The sequence below is a fragment of the Pelobates fuscus genome, chromosome 7 (assembly GCF_036172605.1).
Source record: "Pelobates fuscus isolate aPelFus1 chromosome 7, aPelFus1.pri, whole genome shotgun sequence".
Taxonomy (NCBI): Eukaryota; Metazoa; Chordata; class Amphibia; order Anura; family Pelobatidae; genus Pelobates; species Pelobates fuscus.
This window is the reverse complement of record NC_086323.1, coordinates 11,774,175-11,797,080: the sequence shown is the minus strand read 5'-3', so window position 1 is coordinate 11,797,080 and position 22,906 is coordinate 11,774,175. Positions and strand designations below refer to the sequence as shown.

Here is a 22,906-nt window from a genome sequence, read left to right as displayed (position 1 = left end):
CATATTGCACTAAACTGGACACATAAAATTGTGGATCTACATATATCACAAGACGGGGATTGTACCGCCAAAGTGCTAAACAGCAGAGCACTCAGTAGCTCATAAAAGTATGAGTGAGACACCTATATACTTAACCATCTGTTAAACCATTAAGACATATTACACAATTTTTTGCTGTATTTCTGATTTATTTTGAGGTTTTCCTGGTAACGGAATACAAAATCACCTTACACCAGAGAGAGTACGGATATACCGGTACATCATATATTATACATTATTGGGTTATTGTTGAGATTTAGTATACCCGTGTGATTTTTTCAGTTTTGTTTGGCGTGGTTTCTCACCTGTTGTTTTGTCAAATATATACTATTGCCTACCATACATATATGTGTACAAACTTGTCATTAAAACATGCAAAGTTATACTTAGTTTATAATGATGGTGGATAATTAAAGGACACTAGACACCCAGACCACTTCAGCTTATTGAGGTGGTCTGGGTGCAGTGCCCCTGTCAATTTAACCAGGTAATTGTAATTATTGCAATATTTACCTTGCAGGGTTAACTCCACCACTAGAGGTGCTTCCGGGTTGTTATGCTACACATGAGGACATCCAGCATCAGCTGAAACCCCCATTGGAAAGCATTGATTCAATGTTTTCCTATGGGGTTGTCCTAATGCGATCATGGCACTAGCTGCGCATTCGCCACAGGTCCCCATCGTCAGCTGACGTTGGAGGAGTCTGACCCAGTGGATTCTGGTGAGTGAATTAAGGGTTTTTAATGTTTTTTGCACTACATGGAGGGGGTGGACTATAGTGATAGGTATATAATCGTTTTAGCAGATGCCTTTACCTCTTGACCTTTCCAGGAACTTATCCCAAAAAATACTTAAAGGAACACTGTAGGCACTTTAACAACTTACTCTAATTTAAGTTGTTTAAGAGTGCCTTTAATATTTTTCTCCTAATTTTAAATAGTTTCCCGTATTCTGTATAAAGTCTTTGAAGACCGGCTTTAAGCCATGCCCCCAAGCCAGCCGATTCTGAGAGCCAGGAATGTAACTTCCCTGCTCTCATACCCAGCCATACCCTGACGTCAGCATGCATTACTGATGTTATGGGCAGGGGTTGGGGTTTGTCACCAGAATGAGCACTATTCGCAGGCTTTGGTTGGTCACGTGAGATTTTGGTGCCAAACCGGGTGAGAACTCAGCTGGACTGAGACAGACACAGAGAGCGGCATGGCAGTGAGTGGGGCTTCCCACATGGATAATGTGTGTATAGGATCCTTTACTGCAAAGACGGGTCTTATCACTATTAATCACTGGGCTGGGGCTCAAAAGGAAACCATTAGTAGTGAGTATTCATAGCTCTAATATTCACCAGGAATAATAATAATAAGTCTGCAACGCTTCTCTATGACACGTTAGTGATTGGCCCCCAACAATAAGTCACGGATGACGCGCATGGTCCGCAACGCTTCTCTAGGACACGCTAGTGATTGGCCCCCCATCGATAAGTCACTGATGACGCGCATGGTCTGCAACGCTTCTGTATGACACATTAGTGATTGGCCCCCAACGATAAGTCACAGATGACCCACATGGTCCGTAACGCTTCTCTGTGACACGCTAGTGATTGGCCCCCACCGATAAGTCATGGATGACGCGCATGGTCCGCAACGCTTCTCTATAACACGTTAGTGATTGGCCCCCAATGATAAGTCACGGATGACCCGCATGGTCCGTAATGCTTCTCTATGACACGCTAGTGATTGGACCCCATCGATAAGTCATGGATGACGCGCATTGTCCGCAACGCTTCTCTATAAACACGCTAGTGATTGGACCCCCAATGATAAGCCACGGATGACGCGTAAGGTCCGTAACGCTTCTCTATGACACTTTAGCGATTGGACCCCCATCGAAAAGTCGTGGTTGCAAGGTTCGTAACGTTTCTATATGACACGCTAGTGATTGGACCCCCATCGATAAATCACGGATGACGCGCAAGGTTCGTAACGTTTCTATATGACACGCTAGCGATTGGACCCCCAACGATAAGTCACGGATGACGCGCAAGGTTCGTAACGCTTCTCTATGACACGCTAGCGATTGGACCCCGAACAATAATTCACGGATGACGCGCAAGGTTCGAAACTTTCTATATGACACGCTAGCGATTGGACCCCCATTGATAAGTCACGGATGACGCGCAAGGTTCGTAACATTTCTATATGACACGCTAGTGATTGGACCCCATCGATAAGTCATGGATGACGCGCATGGTCCGCAACGCTTCTCTATAACACGCTAGTGATTGGACCCCCAACGATAAGCCACGGATGACGCGTAAGGTCCGTAACGCTTCTCTATGACACGCTAGCGATTGGACCCCCATCGATAAGTCGCGGTTGCAAGGTTCGTAACGTTTCTATATGACACGCTAGTGATTGGACCCCCATCGATAAGTCACGGATGACGCGCAAGGTTCGAAACGTTTCTATATGACACGCTAGTGATTGGACCCCCATCGATAAATCACGGATGACGCGCAAGGTTCGTAACTTTCTATATGACACGCTAGCGATTGGACCCCCAATGATAAGTCACGGATGACGCGCAAGGTAGGTAACGCTTCTCTATGACACGCTAGCGATTGGACCCCCATCGATAAGTCACGGATGACCCACAAGGGGGCGGGGCGTAATGATGCGAGGTCAACTAAACAACTATAATAAAACCAGGTCAATACTTACTTTAAATGTAAATATTACTAATAATGAAATAACTGGAATGGTGTTTGGTGAGATACAGTATATTAATATATATAAAATACATTGGAAGATACCGGTAGTACCGTGTAACAGCTATAATACACAGAGTATTGGGGAAAGCGGCATAAAATAAATAAATAAATATAGACAGTAAGCAAATTAACTCCCTTCACGATTAATCGCCCTCACAGTCAGCGAGATGAAATCACCGTATTGAGCCCTCAGTGTGTGACAGACGATTGTTTAGCTCCCGGTAAATAGGCCCCGCCCCCTCACCGACCTCTGACGCGGGATTATAACCGAGTAGGTCTCTGCCTCACGTGCCTTTTCCCGCTCAAACGCCTAGTCTCGCGCCTCCCAGCCAATCAGCAGCCCCGCGAGAGAGACGCCTCTTAGCCAATCAGCAGCCCCGCGAGAGAGACGCCTCTTAGCCAATCAGCAGCCCCGCGAGAGAGACGCCTCTTAGCCAATCAGCAGCCCCGCGAGAGAGACGCCTCTTAGCCAATCAGCAGCCGCGGGGAGGGAAAAAAATAATAAAATAAAGACAGACAGTCACCTCAGCCACTCGTAAAGGAAGATAGTGAAACGCATCCCAGCCAATCAGCCGCCGCGAAAAGAAACGCGCCAAAATGCGCCCTCACCCCTCACTGAGCCGCCATGTTGGCGAGATGGACGTGTTGTAAACTCCTCGCGCTATTTATCATTCCCCTGGTTTACCCTCAGCCCTTGGGTTTCCTAAATGCCAGACTCCATCTACCAGTGCCCTCAGCCAGCCTTCTCACGGAGTCTGTTATCCAATACTAGATTTACCTCATGTAACTGCGAGAATTCAAGGAGACATTTAGTATATATTAGGCAGCCTGCTAATTATTATTATCGGAGGGTGTAGTTCTACCTAACTTACAGTTTCTAAAATAACTCCTATTAGAGTAACAGTACTTCGTTTAGAGAGATGGAGAGTCTAATAGATTATTAATCAATCACTGGGCTGGGGCTCCAAAGGAAACCATTAGTAGGGAGTATTCATAGCTCTAATATTCACCAGGAATAATAAATCATATTCTATCATGGAGCAGCCTCCTCCTACTTGATGGAGAGAGTAATACAGGAGTTAAAGCTGAATTTGTCCTAATAGTTATATTACACAATTTGTAAAGTATGTACACCATACCTCCCAAGTGTCCATATTTAGCAGGAAAGTCCCTAATTTTGCCCAATACCACCTTTCTAGGAGCTCCATGTTGTTGGTGTGTCTGAGTGTATAACAGAGCTCCACAGTAATAATACTCCCAGTAATGTGTCTGAGTGTATAACAGAGCTCCACAGTAATAATACTCCCAGTAATGTGTCTGAGTGTATAACAGAGCTCCACAGCAATAATACTCCCAGTAATGTGACTGAGTGTATAACGGAGCCCCACAGCAATAATACTCCCAGTAATGTGTCTGAGTGTATAACAGAGCTCTACAGCAATAATACTCCCAGTAACGTGTCTGAGTGTATAACAGAGCTCTACAGCAATAATACTCCCAGTAATGTGTCTGAGGGTATAACAGAGCTCCACAGCAATAATACTCCCAGTAATGTGTCTGAGTGTATAACAGAGCTCCACAGCAATAATACTCCCAGTAATGTGTCTGAGTGTATAACAGAGCCCCACAGTAATAATACTCCCAGTAATGTGTGTGTGTATAACAGAGCTTCACAGCAATAATACTCCCAGTAATGTGACCGGGTGTATAACAGAGCCCCACAGTAATAATACTCCCAGTAATGTAAGTGTATATCAGAGCTTTTTTTTTTTTTTTTAAAGGATCACTATAGTGTCAGGAGAAAATTTTGTTTAGGAAGACAGCCACAAGAGGCTGGATTAGCCCTGCAATGTAAACAGCAGTTTCTCTGAAACTGCTATGTTTACATCTGAAGGGTTAAAAACCTTGGGGATCCGGCACCCAGACCACTTCATTGAGCTGAAGTGGTCTGGGTAAATATAGTGTGCCTTTAAGGGATTTGCGGAGATAGTCAAATCTGATGATCTCAGCCAAATAGGCAGGCCCTGGAAATAAGGGGAATACAATTAAGTTTTTAAATGCAGGCATGGGGGCCCAGAAACCTAAACAGCTTAAAACTAAAGTCAGGAATATAGATTTGTATTCCTGACACTATAGTGTTCCTTTAAACTACAATAAATGTGTTTAGAACATCAGTCTGTGTACATTAGGTACATCTCATCACTAATGTTTAGTAGTATCAGTGTATGAATAAGTCTCACAAGTGACAGTTCTGCTTGACAATGCTACAATTAATGGGGAGAATTAACGGTGGGAGACACATGGGGGACAGTGACAAGATAAAAGGTGTGTATGGTGAGGGGACTTATGTGAGCCAGCTGTTGGTTGTCACCTTAAGGAGTAGGATTGACTCACATGTTTTAGTCACATTCCTTTTTTGTAATTCATAATTAAGAAATGTTGGAGTGATCACTCCTAAATTTTGCACTTGAAGGCCTAAGGCCAGTTGCGGAGAGGCAATATACTGCAGTCTGCATGATAGACATTGTTATTGCATAGTATGGTGTACTGTATAGCCATGCATCTTCCACTCTCATACTTGGTGTATTAGAATATAAAAAATAACACTAACAATATGTTCTATACCACTTAGAACTTTAATTTTTACAAAACTCGAAAAAGTAGTTAAGGTCAAGAGGAATGTTCCTACACAAAAAAGGGTGCCCTTGTGCAGCAATGCCCAAAATTTAGTAACAAAAAAAAAAAAATCAGTATCACTTCTATCTTACTGAAGGTCTCAAAGTGCGTCAACCCCTGGCACACATTTAGAAGGGACCATCTTTAAGCAGCAATACTTGCACAACTAACACTTGGTTTTGGGAAAATGGATCACCAATACCCTTTTCTTCCTCCTAAACACTAGATAGACAGGCGAGGTGAGAACTAGTTAAGACTGCGAACATTTTCGGCTTTTATTTTTGCTTGGAGAAATATTCTTTGCTTTCTTTGATGTCTGGCTTGATTGTGTCGTTCCCAGGTTTCCAACCGGCTGGGCAGACTAAAATAGAGAGACATTTAAATAAATCCATGTTTGCAAGAAAGAGCAGTTTAATATTCCCAATACGAACACTGCACTCACAATATACAACAGTAGATGTCACTAGATGTGCACCATTTACAAAACAGTCCTAGATTCAACAAGTAGAGAACATGACTATCAGGCTTTTCACTTAAATGAAAAGAAAATCTCAAATTTTAGGTCCAAAATAGCCAAACTGGAAAAACTCTAAAAGGCAACTATGCTGTTGAAATTGAATTACCAAAAATTTTCACTTTTGTGCATAAGCCTGACTATATCTAAGCCAAAACAGTTTTTCCTTAAAGTGTTAATTTCTGGGAATTACAAACATTGTTTAACGTTATGAGCCAGAATAGCCAAACTGAAAACATAACCAATTTGGAGAATTTTATCAATTCAGAGTTTTTGGCCTAAAATCCACCAACAGTGTGTTCTCCGCTATATAATGAATATAGGACAACGCATGCTTTAGAGAGAAAAAAAATAAAAAGAGTCAATTACTGCATTAAAACATTAACAGGGTTATTCACCAACGTGAGATTTCAAAGTGAATTTCAAATTTAACACCAAACTGAAAGCATAGTGGACTTTAGTGGAATTTATCCAGTTCGGCTAATTTGAACTTACATTTTCAAACCCTCTTTGAATTCACCTGGAATTCTCACTTTAGTAAAAACCCTGTGAATGTTTAGACAAATTATAGAGTTTCATGACACTATTTAAGAGACACTGCAGCCTAGAAATGGATTTAAATGAACAAAACAAAACCTGCAAAGTTTGAATTGACAGACTGTAATTGTATCAATCAGTGCTCCCATATAAATGTACTGGAGTAGCACTGAGCATGCTGGTGAGTGACACTCACATTTCCTCATCGTGGAGGCATTTGCAGGAGCAAGGTTAATACCTGGGAACCTATGCAGGTTTTACCTGCAGAACTTTTTAAATCCTCAAAAAAGACCAATTCTTTAATTTTGCAGTTTTAACTTATTACCCATAAATGGGGTTGGTTCATTTCCAGGCTGGTGTTTCTTTAAGATAATTTAAAATTGAATAAATGAATTAGCTGCAGCCCTTCTATCTGTAGTCTGCCTGGAGAGTCAGATATAACACATAAATCTGCTAAAAAAATACGTCTGCCGCATTGCAGTCCTCAAGTACACAGATCAATATGCTTCATGCAATAAAATGCTAAAGTCAGTACCGTCACTAATGACTACTGGGGGGGAATGACAAAACTCCCTCCAGCTCTAGCATGGTCTAAAATAGGTTCTTAAACGCACATAAAGAAAAAAAAATCTCCACTTTCCTTACATCACTAATATTCTACCTCTTCTGTTGAGTTCTGCAGCAAAGTTGAACCAAACCCTTTTTGTCCTGCACTAATTTCCTTCTTCGTGCTGGGCAGTGTCCAATTAAATTAACTACAAAATCCACACCACAGCAAGCCTGGGAGGTCCATGGCACACTCGCCACAGGTGATTTTGTACTGCCAGGGTTGAATTTTTTTCTCAACTTGCCAATGGGAAGTAGCTTTATCTCATTATCAAATACTGGGTCTTTACAATTTATACAAATAAAACACATTGTGGTGGAATAGGTTCAAAAATGTGCTTCACCAAGAATGAAGATTTTAAAGTTTTGATTTCTCCTCTCTTTATCTAACTTTGGATTCCATTACAATTTTTGGAAACGTATTTAAAGTTACTTAATATTTTTGGATACAGTTTTACAATGTTTTTCAAAATATTTCAATATAAAAAACAAAACCATATACACTATATAAACATAACAAAATATTAAATCATGTGAAAAGCTCATTCACAAATACTGAATCAAGGCCATCATACCTCACACGAGGCTGCTTTATACTAAAGCAAGACATACAGAGGTCTTACGTAAACTCATCCTAAGAGGTTCTGAATTAACACTTCATTTCATGAAGGTAGGGCTGCAGAAAAAAGTGATTTAACACCTAAACAAGTAGAGAAGTGAGACTGAAAGCACGTGATCAATGCACAGAAAATCACTTCTATAATTGAAAGTGGTTTAAGTGCTTAGACAAATCCTTTAATTTAAATAAAGGTCAATGGCTTGGAGGACTGAGATGGGTAGCTCTGGTGGCAATTATGTGGAACTCCAAAATCAGTTGGAGAATTAGGTAACTGGCAAAATTAAAATATAAAATGAGAACTCTCGACCAGAGAATTTACCACTTTGGGAGGTTTTTCAATAGTTTCAATAGGCAATTCACCACACAGTGGGGTATCTGAAATCATAAACACACACTGCCTGTTTGTCACAGGAAATCCTGTGTCAGACCCCACACCTGCAAGCTGCAAACTACATCTTCATCCTATTATAGTTATTATGAGGCCAAAAGTCTATAGATGCTATGACATGCAATGGGAAATTCTAATTTACTATCTCCACTAGTATTATTTGGCTGTAATAATTCTAATCAAAAAGCTCAAAATGTATTTTGTTAGAAATTCTACGAGCACAATATATAGATGAAATTTTATCCACTTTAATCTCAACACAAGCTGTAAACCTGATATTACAGGAAAATAATCCCATCAAGGGGTTCTGGAGAGATTAGAAACTATAAAACTAAAGGATTCCATTTTATCTTCCCATAATATATGGATCGTTTATGCTACATGACTTAGTTGAGATGGTGCCCTAGAAACCCCAGAGCACTTTAATAAAATAATTTACCGAAGTTGAAAGTCCCTATAAAGGATAGCATGTGCCATTAACCCATTCACTTCCAAAATAGTGTATACACATTTTTACTAAATAAATCAGCCACCATGTCTGCAAACATTCTTCAAACGGTAAAATATAAAGTATCTCAATGGGTTATACCACTGCTACAGTTGGGGGTGAATGAGTTTACCTGCTCACGGTTAGCATTACTGAGACTGATAAAGAGTTCTACAGTGGGGGGGGGGGGGAGGGGGGAGTATTTGATCCCCTGCTGATTTTGAACATTTGTCCACTGACAAAAAAATTATCAGTCTATAATTTTAATGACAGATTTATTTTAACAGTGAGACAAAATAAAAATAAAAATCCAGGAAAACGCATGTCACAAAAGTTATAAAATGAGTGTAATAAGTATTTGATCCCTTATCAGCAAGATTTTTAGCTCCCAGGTGTCTTTTATACAGGTGACGGGCTAAAGGAAGTGCTCCTAATCTCAGCTCATTACCTGAATAAAAGACCCCTGTCCCCAGAAGCAATCAATCAGATTTTAAACTCTCCACCATGGCCAAGACCAAAGAGCTGTCCAAGAATGTCAGGGACAAGATTGTAGACCTACACAAGGCTGGAATGGGCTACAAGACCTTGTTAATTATCTCAATTTAAAATTATAGACTGATCATTTCTTTGTCAGTGGGCAAACGTTCAAAATCATAAGGGGATCAAATACCTTCTCCCCCTAACTGTATAGGCCTGTTTAAAGACCTTTATGTTAGAAAAGTATAGATTTGTGTGGAACCACGTTGATGCCACTTTTAGTAAGGTGCTAGCCATTCCATCAGGGTCCTTAAAAATACATACAAGCATAGTATTAAACCTTTTGTCACACCCCTTTGTGCAAGAGAAAAAAGAAAAAAAAATGAGTTTTCCTTTTTATACCAACATTTCTGACCTAGTTTGCAATTCGTAGTGAAGAGGTTAAATGAGGCATTTCTTTAAGATACTTGTGATTCAGCAGTGCTCCGTGTACGGACAGCTCTCGCTGGCCACCTTGCTCAGCCCTCTACCCAGTATGTGTGTAAGAGTATCAGCACAATACGTTATCTTTACAGCCACATAGGTCAGCAGTGATGCAGTTTGCGTTGTGGGCATGCCAGCCTTCCCCTTACCAGCTTTACACCCGACACATACAGATACTAACTTTCGTATGGTTTTCATCCACCCACCATTTCCTGATAGATTGACTTTGAAGACAATTTTCATAATTTGTCAGAACACAAAACCCACCTTCCCCATATTTGTCTGTATGCTGGAATGCTTGTACAAGCCTCAGAGTTTCATCCACAGAACGGCCAACGGGCAGGTCATTAATGGTGATCTGTCTCAGGATTCCGTTGCTATCAATTATAAATAGACCTCTGTAACAATGAGAGAGAAAAATATAAATGCAATAAAAGGCTTCAGAGACTATTTAAAGCAGACCTGTCTGCAACACCGCTCCCAACGCAGATAGTTCAATAGACTAGGTAGTACTTTTAAATTAAAGGAACACTTCTACCCCCTTAGTAACTTAAAGGGACACTAGAGTCAGCAAAACAACTTTAGCTTAATGAAGCAGTTTTGGTGTATAGATCCTGCCTCTACAGTCTCTGCTGAATTCTTTGCCATTTAGGAGTTAAATCATTTTGTTTATACTGCCCTAGTCATACCTCCCTTGGCTATTACTTACACAACCTTTCTAAACACTTCCTGTAAAGAGAGAACTAATGTTTTATCTTCCTTTATTGCACATTATGTTTAATATAGAATCTCTTATCTCTTGCTCTGTTAACTACAGCAGATAAAATCTTTTAACCCCTTAAGGACCAAACTTCTGGAATAAAAGGGCGTGCGCATTCAGCCGGTCGCATAGGAAAGCATTTACAATGCTTTCCTATGGACGCTGGAGTCTTCTCACTGATTTTCACAGTGAGAAGCACGCAAGCGCCTCTAGCGGCTGTCAATGAGACAGCCACTAGAGGCTGGATTAACCCTCAGTATAAACATAGCAGTGTCTCTGAAACTGCAATGTTTATAAAAAAAAAAAAAATAAGGGTTAATCCTAGAGGGACCAGGCACCCAGACCACTTCATTAAGCTGAAGTGGTCTGGGTGCCTAGAGTGGTCCTTTAAGAAGGCAGGAGTCTGAGTGTCTTCCGACATTCAGGAGTTAAACCATTTTGCAACAGTTTAAGCCTGAACTTGGGGCTCCAGCAGCTGAGACAGAGGCCTCCTGGATCCTCTCTCTGTTTAGTATGAAGTAGGTTTAGCTGGGCAGAAAGAGACAAGCTGAGAGTCTCTTTGGCTGTTAAACTTATGCAAAACAGTTTAACCATTGAAAATAGGAAGGCATCCAGATAGGCCTAACCCAATAGAACTTAAATGGCGTTAAAGAAAGTGTTCATTTAAGAGTAAAATACAATCTTTCCTCTATCACTTTAAATGATTTTCAAGGTAGCAATTGTTACATTGAGATTGCCATCTTTATTTTAGCTTTCCTTTCCTTTTTTTTTACTGCTAGTTTTAGGGAACAAGGGGTGAAGTTAGATTACAAATTATTGGATATCATTTTATAAAGAGATTAATGATGGGGAAACATTTGTTTGCTTACCCATATTCAGTTTTGTTTTATAAAATGTTGAGATTTTACTGTGTCCTAAACTATTATTCCGATTTACTTTTGTGGAAACTGGCTCTTCTGATTTCTGAAGAACCTGTATCTTTATGGACTTTCGAATTTAAAAAGGGTTGGTGTTTTTTGCTAAAAGACCTGACACCTTGCGAAAAACCTTTCCTCTACTGCATCTTTAATATTAGCAGTTTCTAGAAATGACTCAAAACCAACAAACTGAAACAGGAAGATAATGGTTACCGATAGGAAATGCCTTCATCTTCCTTGAGAACACCATAATCCGTGGAGATCGTGCGTAGTGTATCTGACACGAGGGGGATTTGCAGGGCACCCAGACCACCATCATTACGTGGGGTGTTGGTCCTGTAAGAAAACACACAGGCCTCGATTATGTATAGAATACAGTTAAACATGTGTGTATGTACTTTTCATTTTTGGTAAATAAAATAAATAAAAATCTTCTTTAAAATTAGATCTGCAGCTAATATAGGATCAGTTTGTTTACTGCTATCGGTCTATGCATAATTCATTAAAAATATGCATAGATAAAAAGCAGTAAACAAACTGATCCTATATTAGCTGCAGATCTGACTTCTGCAGTAATGAAGACCCACCCTAATTTTTGCCCAGTAGGAACCTCCTTGTTGATGCAGGACTTTATACAACCACATGTTTTTCACAGAGAAGCATTGAAGACAAAGCGTGCATGCGCCATCACTACAAGAATTGACCAGAGAAACATTGCCTCTTCGAGATAAGCACTGCTGTGTAGTGATGGCCGTGTACAGCATCAAAAACAGGGTCCTTACACCACAACCAAGTGGAAGGGATTTTAGAGCTCATCGTAACCCTTAAATTATCCATTGGACGTTTTTTAAATGAAAAATAAAGTTCAGACCTCAATGTGTGCCAAGAAAAGAGCATGTTGTGGCACAAAACATTACAAAAAAAAGTTTTTCTATATACTGTGCTAGCCAGCCGGTTACCTGGCAGTACCCCTCATACAGAGAGATGGACTTACCAAGCCAAGTGGCAGAAATGGGAGTCCACAGAGGCAGCAATAACTTCACAATCGAGTTTCCTGAAGTCCTCCACGCGGTCACTGAAAGCAATGATTTCCGTAGGGCAGACAAAGGTGAAATCCAGGGGGTAGAAGAAGAACACCACATACTTTCCTGTAAGAGTTCATAAGGTACATGACTAGGGAGCCACTGGTATTGCCAACAAACAAAACGTCTTATGAAACAGGAGTCAGAGATTTAATAAGAGAATTCTCAATAAACTGGGGCCGGCAAACAGTTTACATAAAGGAAGCCCCTTAAAAACAGTCATAACAAAGATGGACATTCATGGTTTACTTAAATAAATGAAAAGGTCCTCAAAAATTGCAGAAATTTCCAGGCCAGGGATCAAAGCATATGAACAGTCCAGGATTCAGACAGCTCTGTTCCAGTCGCGATATTGATAAGAACAGCACGGTTTTAGTGCCTTGGATACTGGGTTGAGGACTACCAGTAATGCAGACAACCTGTCCTCCACTGGGAAAAGGAGAGATTCTTAGAAATCCCTAGCTGGGACGTGCAACAAGGCTAATTTTACCAACATTAAAAAGAGAGCACAAGCAGAAAGTAAGACCGTGTACTGGATGCAGGAAAGCGTCAGGTTAGGAAAATACAAACCTTTGTAGTCTGAGAGTTTCACCTCCTTAAACTGTCCATCTGGCATCACTGCATTGGCTTTAAAATCTGGAGCAGGTTTGCCAATTTTTGCATTTCCAGAAGACATTGTGTCTACATTGGGGATAAAAAAAAAAAAAATTAATTACTTTGAATAAACCACACAAAAAAAAATATCTAATAACCACAATGATTGTAAAGAAGGATTGTGTAGCGGAGCCCTGGTCCTAGCAGGTGCTCTCCTCCGCCATGTACTCCAAGATATACTCTGGAACAAGTAAAACACTCCAATGGAACACAGTCAGACACCGTAAAATAATCCAGGAATCTCCCACTTCATCCCCAGCAACTGGCCGAAACTCCGCTCTGGGGGTATAACTCAATTTTATTCACACATACACAGCTTTTATGCCATCTCCCATGCAAGGTTTTCAGTCCCAATATCTCTTGTGCCTAAGAGATAATTGACTGAGTAAACTCCAATTTAATTCTCTCAAGCACACAAAATCCCCAAAATATCCCATATCTCAAAAGTCCCTCGTTCAGGAGACAAGATGACTGCCATTCTCCCAGCCACGTGTTCGGTTATACGAAATGGCGGCCACGCAGGAGAAGCACTCATTAATGGTTTCCCTTACGGTTTCGCACTGAAGTGGTTGGTGTTAACGTTCTAATTGGATACAGGGGTGGTCCTTGTTCGGGAGACGAATGGATTCCGTTCCTATGAAGTCTCCCGAACGGCCAAAGAAGAACCACACAAAATAACCGGCAAAACACAAAACAGGGGGATACGGACAGCCAATATAGGGCAGTAAAAGTAGCTTGCAAATGTCCATTCTGCTAGAGGTTGTGATGCTAACTTTGGAACAGAAGGGGTTTCTGAACTGTATATCCCAAAACGCACAGCCACGTCACAATGTAATTCAGAAACATCAGCGAGGCACACATAGCATACACTATAGGACTGCAGGTTTATTTCACCAAATACTATGGAAACAGACTGTACAATAGACTGGTGTAACAATACACACAAGGCTCTGGGGGTCCTACGTTTCACGGGGCAGATATAGGGGCTTATTCAAGCCATGGTTCACAGTTTGAAAGTTGTAATGTTAAATTGGAACTCACGGCGTGACAGTGCAAAATTTTTCATAAAACATTTAAATGTGTTGTCCGATACATTGGGGGTTTATTAACAGCAAGTTGTAGAAAATGGAAACGTTTGCAAAGGCTGGGACTATACCAGGGCTTGAAAATGTGTCTAAATTTTGCACATTTTTTTTATACAATAAACCCCACTCCTTATTATGCCTCTCTGGTATAATTGGAAAATAGTAGGCCTCCATCTCTCATCTTTTTACTTCCAGAGCAACAATCCAAAGGGAATTTCAGCAGTATGCCCCCCTCCCCCCCCCCCCCCCCCACCTCCATTAATCAACCTAGCAGTGCAACGGCCATCATTCTCAGCCTAAATCCACAACATGTGACATGGAAAAGTGAATTGCAATCGTACTCTTTACCAGCTCACCCATAACGCACAGTAATATTTACTAAGATGGACCAGTATTAGCTGGGTACCTGCATGAAGTCATTTTATTTAACTGGCTTGTGGTTTCACGTTCCAACATGAATATGACTTATTTGTGCGTTAATCATAAAACATGATTGCAGGGATCATACCACACCCTTATCCAACAAGGGTCAGACTTTCAATTCCATCAACCTTTGGCATGATGTGTGTACAGGCTGCGGCACCCTGAGAGTCAAACAGGTTTCACAGCGTCCAAAAATAGTTTCAAAAATAGAAGTTAAAAAAAAAAAAAGCGAAAATTATTAAAGAGAAAGACTTTTAGACCATTTAGCAACATCTACCTGATCAGAGACATTACCTAGGGCAATAGGGTGTTAGGGTGTCAAAAAGAAAAAGAAAAAAAAGGCACCTGCATACCAGGTGGTGGTGGTAAGCAAACTGTGCCCCGAAATGAGGTATGCCACAGGCCTGGAGGGCTGATCAGCAGTGATGGGGAAACCATTCCTGAGCCAAATTAGCCCATTAGGACCTGCTAGACATGAAGTAGGGGACCCTCCTGCTTTACGCTCTTAGTATTGTATGCCAGGATCAATGGCATCAATGGCAACGGACAGACAGACAGCATGACAATGATTAGGCTTTTCACAAAAAAAAAAATCATCATTTCTTGAATAAACCCCTTTGCAGAAACAGACAGGAGTGTGTGAATTGCTGGAGTGACAGTTTAACATGGCCATTGACTCTGCAACGTGGCTATCTCTAATCTACCTACAAAGCACTAAAGTAACCACTCTACTTTATCAAAAACTTTAGCTTTTCTCAGTCACCTCGATTCCAGTGTTTGCAGTTCATTTCGAAAACCTGCAGTTATTCACTCAAGTCGGCATTGTTGAGAATTCAAAGGAATTTCATATTTTACAGTAAAATCGCCAAATCTAATTAATTTGGATAATTTTTCCAAAGTGGATATCTTGGCCTAAAAATTTGAAATCCACTTGAAATTAGTAAAAATTCACACTTTTAGCAAATACCCTGACAGGCTCTGTTAATAAGCAAGAAATTCATTTTATTCCAGTTATATTAAGACTTTTTCCCCTCTTAGAAAGTTTCAAAATTAATGTCTGTAAAACGGAAGGAGACGATTAAACGCACAAACAAAATACACGGATATCTGCACATGTCAGCTGCTGAGATTCAGAGTTAAAGGCTATAATAGTATTTACTATATTGAGTCACAAAACATGAAACATATTGGAGGCGGCATTGCTAATAAAAAGCTGATGAGTTTGCTAAATCTGCCCACATTTTACCATTTAGTGAATAAACCCCCAACACAGCTCTCTTTGGGACATGGTTTGAATTTACCCTGGGCCAACAATGCCAGCTAAGCTATGGGGTACCAGACACATTTAAGGGCAACATTCTAGGGCAATAGGGTGCCAGGCAGTTATAAGGAGTAGGACAGAGGATTCCCGTACTCTGGGTGGTATTTATCACTTCAAGTAATTAATTAACTTTAACTAGCAGTCAAAGCTCAGAAGCATCTACTTCAAAAAAAGCGCTTTCATTCCAAAGGGCGCTTTAAGTTATCTTCCCGAGGATAGGATGCACAAAACGAGCTGAATAAACAATGTTTGTTGCAGTCTGCATTTTGACTAAAGTCACGAACCCCTCTGCAGACTGGGTTGTTATTCCGACAAATCTTTATCTCTATATTCTGAATGTCAGAGTGCGCCCCATGTTGGCATCACCGGCTGAACCCCATACAAAAAAAAATTGGAATAAAACATACCAAGATCATGGAGTGACCAAACAAGGACAGGTTTCTGGTATGGTTTAGAACTCACACAAACTTCAGCCAGCCGTATCGCACACGGACATGTAGAATTTATGGCTTTATTACAGAGGAATGTCTGTATTAAACGTCCAAACTATTGATTTAACAGTTCTTATATAGTGCTCTTTACCAGAGCGTTTTACAACTGATGCAGAGAACACTGGTAATTGTACAGACTGGGGATATGTAATTAGACACACTGATACAGAAGGGGGAAGATAACCCGACCCTTGGGATTCAATTCCCTGCAACGTACCAAGCACGAAAGCCATGAGCTTGCAATCTAGAGGGAATAACCTAATTATCACGCAAGGATGGAAAGGTGCAGGGGCACAATCAGTGACATCAGATAGCAAAGTTCAGCTGTAAAGAAATGTGGAATATTCTATCCCCAGCATGTGCAAGATACTTTGTTTTAGGAGCACCAAGCGGAACCAGCACATTGCCAAGAATATTTAAGCAACGCCATGACTCAATATTTAAGTGTTTGGTAAAGTCATTTAGAAAAACCACTTTACAGAGAGACTTCTAAAACACACATTGGCTGCAATTAAAACATTACAGCGAGTTTTATTGCTGTGGAGCTCTGTGATACAGTCACACTGTGCATTACTGTGAGTTTTATTGCTGTGGAGCTCAGTGATACAGTCACACTGTACATTACTGTGAGTTTTATTGCTGTGGAGCTCAGTGATACAGTAACAATGTACATTACTGTGAGATTTATTGCTGTGGAGCTCTGTCATACAGTCACACTGCGTATTACTGTGAGTTTTATTGCTGTGGAGCTCTGTGATACAGTCACACTGTACATTACTGTGAGTTTTATTGCTGTGGAGCTCTGTGATACAGTCACAATGTACATTACTGCGAGTTTTATTGCTGTGGAGCTCTGTGATACACTCATACACACTGCTCATTACCGTAAGTTTTATTGCTGTGGAGCTCAGTGATACAGTCACACTGTACATTACTGTGAGTTTTATTGCTGTGGAGCTCTGTGATACAGTCACACTGTACATTACTGTGAGTTTTATTGCTGTGGAGCTCTGTGATACAGTCACACTGTACATTACTGTGAGTTTTATTGCTGTGGAGCTCTGTGATACAGTCACACTGTACATTACTGTGAGTTTTATTGCTGTGGAGCTTAGTGATAGTCACATTTCGAGGTGTTCTTGGTTAAGGGAACAAAAGAGACAAAATTGGAGTCTCCAGGGAAGGGGGCTCAAATCTGTAATTGTTCCATTCAGAGTGCCTCCTTTCTATATATTAAAGCATTTATTATTTTGGCACTTCTTTGGAACAGCTGTATGTGACAATTAGGTGAGGTTTTCCCCACTAATATCACTCTGTGCTGTTTTACCATTTACCTGTAGTATATATATTTTACAATTATTGTGGTCCTTGACTTTGTTTTTCAAAACCAGATTTGAGCCTCCTTCCCTGGGGACTCCAATTTTGTCTCTTGTTTCTTTAAAATATCTGGGGTACAAGCCCTTTCCGGTGGACCTCTGTGCGTTCAATTCCCACTTTGTGTGAGATAGATACAGTTTCTCTTTTCTTATATTGTTCTTGGTTAAGGGTCCCAAAAAGATACTGTCTTTTCTAAAAGGGAACTCACTCTGTGGCAAGTTATGGGTGAGTTGCTCTAGTAGTGTAGCAAGAAGGTTTGATAAAATGAATATTTCTCCTACTCAATGCAGAATGTAAAGACACATGAATGTATATTACATTCAGCCACAGATCACGTTCCTCGCTCCATCCTGTGACTCAGTGCTGTCTGCTCACCATGACACAGCAGGACACAGATTTCATGCATGGACCACAGCATCTTTCAGGCTCATTAGAACAAGGCACAAATACATGGCAGGTTTCTCCGTAAGCAGAGAAATGATCTAAAGGGAATAGGGTTATAGCACTTCAAGTAATCGATTATTTCAACCAAAAAAAATAAAAATAAAGTAGTGTTATCATAAAATACAGATTTTGTATTAGGGTAGCACTCCTATATTCACCCAAATTAAGGAGGGTGCTGGCATCAAACGCGAAATTCTCATTAGCCAGCCCAGAATTCATACTAATTTCTTCAGATAGCTAGATACATAAATTCTGAAATTGGAACAAGATACTGTAGGGCAACATTTTTCTGTCGAGTTCTATCCTAGGATGCTTTGTGAGCCCAGTGATTGGCTGAGATACATCTGCCATAGATCAGATCCCTGCAATGGTGGCATTCAGAAGCAAGAATTCTGTTTGCTTGCCATCCTTATTGATACATTCTCTAGGCAAGACAAGCAAAGTCCCATAAACTATCACAGCTTAAAAACCCTGCCTAACAAAAGTAATAATTAAAAAAAAAAAAAAAAAAATATAGCCATTTAAGATAATAAATCTGCAAAGGTATTCAAGGATCAACTATAACCAGTAATCTATGCAAGTCAGGGTATCTGAAATATTTATGAAGATAAGCAGTCCGTAAAAGATCAGGTGAGTTCTGTGACACAAGTTTAAAGTACACAATGCGGGTAATTCAACATGTAACGAGGAAACATTTAAAAACACCATCAGGATTATTCACGAAAATTACGTAGTTAAGGAATTTATAGAGAATATCACATTTACGGCAAAGTAGTCTAGTTCGAAAGATAGCGGACTTGAAGAATATTTCGAGGTCGCCTATTTTGGGCGCACATTTCAAATTCACTTTAATGAATTGCTTGTAAATCGTTTTTTTTTATATAAATAAAGCAATAGGCTTACATTTGGCTCAGGACCTGACATTGGCCTCTTCCAAATGGCTCAATCCAGTGGAGGTTTCCATACGATTATTTCTACAGTTATCGGGTTTATTGTGTTCCTTTAACTCCTAATGAAAGAGGTGGTAAACTTTCATGGTTGCCCCCCCTCCATAGATTTTGTTTTTGAACGGCCCCCCCTGAGCAAATTGTGGAGGCCCAGGGGGTTTAATTGGGGACCTCCGTCACACTGTAATAATACAAACACAGCCCTGTCAGTGCAAAGATACAGAGTTACACTTCTTTTAACCACGGAACGGCAAATTCTGCTCTAGCTGGCAATATTCACAAGAAACGCACGTCTTCCCAGTTTTTCCTGAAAGCTCATACAGGCTGAAGGTAAAACACAAACAGACTTGCCAAGGCTATGGCAGGGTCTTCTCTTATATGGGAGCAGTGAGTAATCAGAAAATCCAGTCATTTATTATAACACAGAACCGTGACCGAGACTTCTGTGGACAATTCCACCAGTCAATAGCCAGTGGAAACGGAAGATTAGCTATGAACATACCAACTTCAGGGCTGTAACAGGCTGAACGTAGTCCTTACAATGTCTGAACTAAAACTGGAATTCACATCTGCCAAACTATTAGAACCAGAAAATCCATTTAGCTAGAAGTATTCATACCTCTCCAGTAACGCTGCCACCACCTACAACATTTACAAGTAACGGTTGAAGGTTAAAATATTTATTTTCCCCCCAAAAAATCAAGAGTGCCTTGAGAATTGTACTCTCATTGACGTGCCTCTTGGTTTAAATTCGGTTGTGACCCTCTGCTTTAGAGCCGCCCTAGACCAACAAAACATCCTTAGTGAATAAGCCCCTTAATGCAATAGGTCACACGGGGTTGGTAAGTGTCCGAGTAGCATTTTGTATCTGTCCTGACTGCGTGATGCAGAGATAAAATGATTGATATTATCTCCAAAAGCCCCACCGAAGGGCGGTGTAGTACCCAAATATCACCATCAATGTTCCCATTCTCTAGCCTCTATTTCACTAACCTGTAAACGGAGTGGACTGCAAATTAAAGACAAAAAAAAAAAGCTTACATTATACACATTGAGAATTTATTTTCCAGTTAATCTATTTTATCCTTTAATTTGTAATTCCAGACTAGGTACAGTCTACAATAACCCCGTGCCTGTTTACCATCCCGTTTCCGTACACAGATTTAATATTCACCCACTCGATCAGGAACTGCGGGCGTTATTTCTACATACATTATTCAGAAATGAGTATTAATTATCTCGAATTCTCCTTTATTGCAACACACATTAAAGTGACACTGCCATCATTAACGATAGAAAGATCTGGCTAAGCTTGATAGCTTGTAAAACAACTTAGCAATTCCCCTAACTCCTCCTTAAAGCGATTTCCCAATTTACAGAATCATTGCATATGCTCAGATTTACTGAGAATTTCACTATATTAAGAGTATTCCACCTCTATATTCACTATTTTGTAGTTACGGCCACTCGCCGTCCTTGCTAATCTATAAAACGCTTAGAAGAGTGGTTTCAATTAATTTTCACACAGACGCTGTGAATGGGGAAGCCAAGTGGAAGCCACAATATATTAATCATTCATTTTCACTTCTTAAAACTGCTAACTGGGAAACTGGCTTTCTGCCTCCACAATTCTATTCCAATCTCTGTCATCATATCAAGAGTACTACAGACCGGGAGGGCATGCTACTCTGGGTATACCACCAGCAACCTCAGCTCCTGCACAACCTCTTGGGGAGCAGTTTATTTTTACTTGTTGCTCTGAACTATACAGTGTTAGCACTTCTTGATATACAATTATCAAATTCTAGAAGGTTCAGCCAGCTTGTTAACCTGAGTGTCGAGTTAAAATGCAAATAGTTAAAGTTGGCCCCCACTGTCCCCAGCACAGGATTAATATCTGGATGTCTCCAGCTTCACCAATCTCTGTAAATAAGGAGAGCATGTCATGGATAGGACAGGAAGCTCCCAGCAGCAGGACTGGGAGTGTGTGTGTGTGTGTGTGTGTGTGTGTGTGTGTGTGTGTGTGGGGTGTGTGGGGTGGATTGGCAGTGGGGCAGACTGGGAGCAAAGAAGGGCCTGGCAGCAATGGAGGGGGGCAGACAGCCTAGGAGAAAAGTGGGGCAGGCTGGGAGGAGAAGGGGGTCAGGCAGACTGGTACAAATATTGTGGGGAACAAACTGGGAGAAAGATACACTGGGGGAGAGAGAGAGAAACTGGAATAGACAGACTGGAAGAAACAAAGAGAGACAGGAAGAGACATACAAAAACAGACTGGAAGAGACAGTGCGATGGCAGATTAATGCCCTGGGATCAGATCCTGCTTTGCACAATGAGACAGCCAGCAGGGATCTGTCTACAACAAAGGGATCTTTGTATAATATAAAATATCTCATTCAATGCACAGTCTGCACAGGCAGGTGCAATGAGCACCCCAGGGGCAGGGATGGGGTGAGTATAGAGTGCCCAGGGGCAGTTTTGGGGTGAGTATAGAGTGCCCAGGGGCAGTTATGGGGTGAGTATAGAGTGCCCAGGGGCAGTTATGGGGTCAGTACAGAGTGCCCAGGGGCAGTTTTGGGGTGAGTATAGAGTGCCCAGGGGCAGTTTTGGGGTGAGTACAGAGTGCCCAGGGGCAGTTTTGGGGTGAGTACAGAGTGCCCAGGGGCAGTTATGGGGTCAGTACAGAGTGCCCAGGGGCAGTTATGGGGTCAGTACAGAGTGCCCAGGGGCAGTTATGGGGTCAGTACAGAGTGCCCAGGGGCAGTTATGGGGTCAGTACAGAGTGCCCAGGGGCAGTTATGGGGTCAGTACAGAGTGCCCAGGGGCAGTTATGGGGTCAGTACAGAGTGCCCAGGGGCAGTTATGGGGTGAGTATAGAGTGCCCAGGGGCAGTTATGGGGTGAGTATAGGGTGCCCAGGGGCAGTTATGGGGTGAGTATAGGGTGCCCAGGGGCAGTTATGGGGTGAGTATAGGGTGCCCAGGGGCAGTTATGGGGTGAGTATAGGGTGCCCAGGGGCAGTTATGGGGTGAGTATAGGGTGCCCAGGGGCAGTTATGGGGTGAGTATAGTGTGTCAGGGGCAGTTATGGGGGGAGTATAGGGTGCCCAGGGGCAGTTATGGGGGGAGTATAGGGTGCCCAGGGGCAGATATGGGGGGGGAGTATAGGGTGCCCAGGGGCAGTTATGGAGTGAGTAAAGTGTGTCAGGGGCAGTTATGGGGGGAGTATAGAGTCTGTCTTCTATTTCATTCTCCCAAGTTCAATGCCTACCCCTCCCATGCTGCAGCTTGGATTGGCCCCTGTGTGGCCCCCAGCATAGAGCAAGGCAGGTGGATGGATTAACCCATGCAGTGGTGGGGGGGGGAGGGGGCAGTTGATGTCCACTTACAGCTGATGGTGTGTGAGCAGCTCAGGGCAATCAGTGCAGGAGGAGGAAGAAGAAGAAACTCTCAGCCTTAGAGAGATTTATATTCTGCAAATATCGCGAGCACCGCCCATCCCTCCCCCTCCCTTCCTATAGCTGCAGCATCTCTGTCACCCTGTGCTTACATCCCTCTGCCACTAGGGGGGGTGAGAGGGGTGACTGACCTCACTACCAGCTGTCACTGCAGGGACCTACCCCCTTACTGGGGTAATACAATGTATACACCATGCTATACCCTGTATAAAGTAATATATTCTATATATAACACACAGTGTCAGCCAATCACTGGGATAATACAATGTATACACCATGCTATACCCTGTATAAAGTAATATATTCTATATAACACACAGTGTCAGCCAATCACTGGGGTAATACAATGTATACA

The 22,906-nt window shown here is 41.5% G+C and overlaps 1 protein-coding gene across 1 annotated transcript; it reads right to left on the bottom strand.

The window, feature by feature from the left end:
* Positions 1–5,427: 5,427 nt before the first annotated feature.
* Positions 5,428–22,579, bottom strand: PRDX1 (peroxiredoxin 1). Its single transcript, XM_063427693.1, has 6 exons — positions 22,483–22,579; positions 12,927–13,037; positions 12,269–12,422; positions 11,488–11,610; positions 9,865–9,995; positions 5,428–5,847 (listed from the first exon to the last, which is right to left on the bottom strand). The coding sequence occupies exons 2-6, from the start codon at positions 13,030–13,032 to the stop codon at positions 5,762–5,764; spliced, it is 600 nt and encodes a 199-aa protein (XP_063283763.1). The 5' UTR covers positions 13,033–13,037; positions 22,483–22,579; the 3' UTR covers positions 5,428–5,761.
* Between the last annotated feature and the right edge of the window lie 327 nt (positions 22,580–22,906).